The sequence below is a fragment of the Pteropus vampyrus genome, unplaced genomic scaffold (assembly GCF_000151845.1).
Source record: "Pteropus vampyrus isolate Shadow unplaced genomic scaffold, Pvam_2.0 Scaffold51, whole genome shotgun sequence".
NCBI classification, from domain to species: domain Eukaryota; kingdom Metazoa; phylum Chordata; class Mammalia; order Chiroptera; family Pteropodidae; genus Pteropus; species Pteropus vampyrus.
This window is the reverse complement of record NW_011888832.1, coordinates 1,101,310-1,105,229: the sequence shown is the minus strand read 5'-3', so window position 1 is coordinate 1,105,229 and position 3,920 is coordinate 1,101,310. Positions and strand designations below refer to the sequence as shown.

Genomic DNA, 3,920 nt, shown 5'->3' with positions numbered 1-3,920 from the left:
CTGGGAGGCCAGGGTCTCTCGGTGGGCAGCCCAGGGATTCGGGAATCCAAGGGCTGGGGTCTTGGGGACACGGTCCCTAGGAAACTAGATCTGGGCTTGCATTGTGGGCTTGGCCTTTTCACCAAGTTGTAGCTTCCTCCCCAGGGTAGGTGTGTGGGGGGAGGGGACACAGCTGCCAGAACTTTCCCGTTGACCTTCTGCAGTAGACGGGCTCCGATACACAAACAGCTACTTAGCAGCACAGTTCCATTCTGGAAAACTCTCCACAGAAGGCTGTGGCCCCCACATACCTTTTGTACAGAATCTTTTGTCAGCCACAAATCTTGCAGGTGCCGACCTCATTTCCTTTGTGTCTCTCCCACCCCCAAAGCACACCTGCAAATGTCCACAGCTTCCTGCTCCCTTCCCGAGCCACACGCCACAGGCTGTGGAGTCTGGCTCATTCGGAGGCCAGGAGGTTGACAGGGCTTGAGAGCAGAGTCATCGTCCAGTAGTGATGATCATGCCCATGAATTAAAGCCCCCGACTCCGGAGGGCCCGTGAGGTTAGGGAGATGGTGGGCCTGTCACGTCCCACCCCCAGCCACTGCTGAGGGCCCTGTCTCACCGCGGGCTCCAGCCATGTGGCCGAGGTGTTCTCCAGGGCCTGCAGGGGTGTTACAGGCCAGAGGGGCCCCGTGGGTGGTGGTCTCCTTGCTTTTGGTCAGGAGATTGTTCTGAGCAAGACCTCATCACCGGATGAATTGTGTGCAGACAGCGGACAGGGTTCGTCCGGGGCCTGGGCCCAGGCAGGCACCTCGTCCTTGTCTGGATTCTTCTAGAAGCCAACCCCAAGACAAAGAGTATATTTGGGAGGTCATTTCAGGAATCACTGAGGAAGAGGGGAAGTGACGCAGAGACAGGAGGAAATGGTAAACGGATAAAGGGTGCGGTGATGGGTGGGCTACAGCTTTGGGCAGCTGGGGCGCAGGCCCCCTGGGGATTCTCTGAGAGATCTTGCGGACGCATCGCAGAATTATCTCCCTGTGAGGACGAAGCAGCCGGGGCATTAACCCACCAACTCCTGTCCGTCCAGGGCACTGACTCCCAACCCGTGCAGCCCGCCACACACCTAGGAGCAGAGGCAGGAAGCCAGCTCCCCTGCAGGAGCCCCCTCAAGGCAGCCTCGGGGGCAGGCCCAGGTGTGAATGGCGTTCCACAGCGGCCCCTGCTTCACGCTCACCCGCCCTGATCTCGACCGTGAATCAGCGGTCGTCTCAGACGGACCTTTCTGGGAATGCAAGTCACCCCCGGTGTGGACCCCTCGCCGGGCTCGGCTCCATGCGCCCCCCTCCCCCCCGCATGAGTGGGAGAGCCCCTGCACGTCTGCGGTGATGGCAGCGCAAGCAGGCAGGGCCTCTAAGAACTGCCGCATCTTTCCGTGGGCCGGAATGAGTGTCATGGCCACAGCCCTGGTCAAGGAGAGATGCAGTATATTCTGCCTGTAGGGGAAGAAATGCAAAGATACCAGGCAAAGGGCGAGGACCCAGGCTGGGCAGAGACTCAGGCCCACGGCGCGGGCTTCCGCAGACCCCTCACGGACGTGGCTATGAAACTCTAAGCAAGAAGTGTGCGTGCACAAGAGCGCCCTTTGTTACCTGTCGAGTGCCACGCACGTGTGCACCGTGCTGGTGATGGCGAGGTCCTGTGACTTCAAGAGTCTTCAGGGGCCACTACGTTCCCGGTTTGGAGGTTCTGTGCGTTCAGTTAGTCTTTGAAGATGGATGACCCTGTTTGGTATCCAAGGTGAAGGGAAGCAGGCAGGTACCTGCTAATTACGGGGTCCTTCATGTGCAGTTCCAGTGGGGTCTCGGCCTCCACGTGGGTGCCGTAAGCAAGCCGCACCCCCTCAGACAGCGGAGGAAGGGCACGCTCCCTCCCTCGTCATTTGCCCCTTCACCCTTCTCTCGTTGAACCTGCCCCCAGGGAAAGGCAGGCCACAGGTCAAGAGCAAATAAGTAACTAAAAATTAATAAAATTAAGTGTTTACTTGGGGCCTCCAAGAGCCTGAGCTCTAGAGATTTGTCATTGACTTAAGGCGCTTCCACCGTGGGCGCTGTGCGCCCACCCTCGGGGCACAGCTCCACCCGCCCTGTCCCTCTGCCACCCAAATTCTCAAATAGCCAGACGCCCTGTTCCAGGGGCCTCGCTCCACCTGGAGTGAGAAGTAAAGAAACTTAGGCATTAGCCAAGAACATTTTTTTTTCCCCAAACGAGTACTGTGGTGAGCCCCAGCTTTCAAAATAGATGAAAACAGAGTTGCTCTGGTGAGCTGGAGGATGGGAAACGGAGCCCTGTCCCCTCCCCTCACCTGCAGGAGCCATGGTCTGAAGCCGCTGCTTCAGAACCTCCTGGGATAGAAGACCCTGAAGGCTGGGACGGGGACAGGTGTCCCCACAGGGCCCTAGGAAACTAGGCTGCCGGTGCACACAGAGGCACCGGGGGTGTTCTGATAGAGGCTTGCTTCTCCCGGCCGGGCTCAGGACTGAGCATTGACCTGGCACCCTGGCAGGTGCTCAGCCAGGGCTTCTGTCCCCACGGAGGCCTCAAAGCCACCCCCCATCTCTCCTCACAGGCCGACGCCAAGATGGTGTGTGACGTGGTGAGTCGGATGGAAGACACTGAGCCCTTCTCTCCAGAACTGCTTTCCGCCATGATGCGACTCTGGGGTGACTCAGGGATCCAGGAGTGCTTCAACCGGTCCCGGGAGTATCAGCTCAACGATTCTGCCAAATAGTGAGTGTCCCAGGCGGGAAAGGGGGCCACCCGGGGGACAGCAATGCAGGCGTGGGAGCGGGCGGGGCTCGGTGGGCTGAAGTCTGTGCCTCAGAGGAACCGGAAGGGGCTTCTCCTCCTGCCCCTGGGATGGGGAAGAGGCTGGGGCAGGGGCACAAGTGACACCAAGCAGCAAAACTCCCACAGGGACAGCGGGCCCCGTCACCTGCTTGCTGAACCCCTGACCCCAGACATACACATCAAGAACTATATAGGCAGAAATAACTTACATGGTGCCATTTGGGGGCGGGGCGGTTAGAGAAAATCAGCTTTCCATTCCTCTATCTTTAAAACTAAAAATAAGGAAAATGGAATTCGCCCAATAAACATAACAAATAGTCAAACATGTAGTTTGATACCGGCTCATAACGAAATAAAGGGAAGGAAGGGGGAGAGGGGAAGGGAGGGGGGAGGACAGGAGGGAATGGAGCAGCGGCAGGAGGCTCAGCAAAAGTCGGAGAAGGTGTTCGAAGGGATCGGGAAGGGACAGGCAGCAGAAGTGGCCTGTGGGACCCTTCCTGTGACAGCAGGACCGCAGGACCGCCCACTGCAGCTTTGTCACTCCAGACATCTGATGACGTCCTCACCGGGTACATGCCCTTGGCCCCCAGATCGGAGGCTCCAGCCCCCCAGGATGTTTCGCGCTGGTCAGAGACATGTCTTCTGTCTTGGAGACACTGGGATTAACCCTAGCTTTCAGGAAACGCACCCCACTTTTGCAATCTGGTGCCAGTTTTTCAGCGGGAGCCTCTTGGGACACGTGCGCTCCGACCTGGATCTGATTGAGCCATCCTCGCCGGAGCTTCTCACCCAGGGCCCCTCTGTCCCCAGGAGACATCTGGCAATGTCTGGAGATGTTTTTGATCGTCATGATCAGGATGGTGCTATTGTCATTTTGAGGTGGAGCCCAAGGATGCTGCTAAGTGCCCTACAGTGCACAGGACAGTGGACAGTCCTGCGTGACATCTGGCCGCAGATGTCAGTAGTGCCGAGATTAAGAACCCCTGGTCCACACAATGCTGACCTTGTGTTCAGTAGGGGACATTGGGACAGTTCCATTGCCCATGACGGCAGCTAACAAACGAGGGACTTGAGTAAGGCCAGAGC

At 58.1% G+C, this 3,920-nt stretch overlaps 1 protein-coding gene across 1 annotated transcript in view; it reads left to right on the top strand.

The window, feature by feature from the left end:
* Positions 1–3,920, top strand: part of GNAO1 (G protein subunit alpha o1) — a 135,077-nt gene that overhangs the window by 121,187 nt on the left and 9,970 nt on the right. Inside the window, exon 4 of the mRNA XM_011360176.2 lies at positions 2,614–2,774. Coding sequence (XP_011358478.1) covers positions 2,614–2,774 — 161 coding nt within the window. The remainder of the gene's footprint in view (positions 1–2,613; positions 2,775–3,920) is intronic.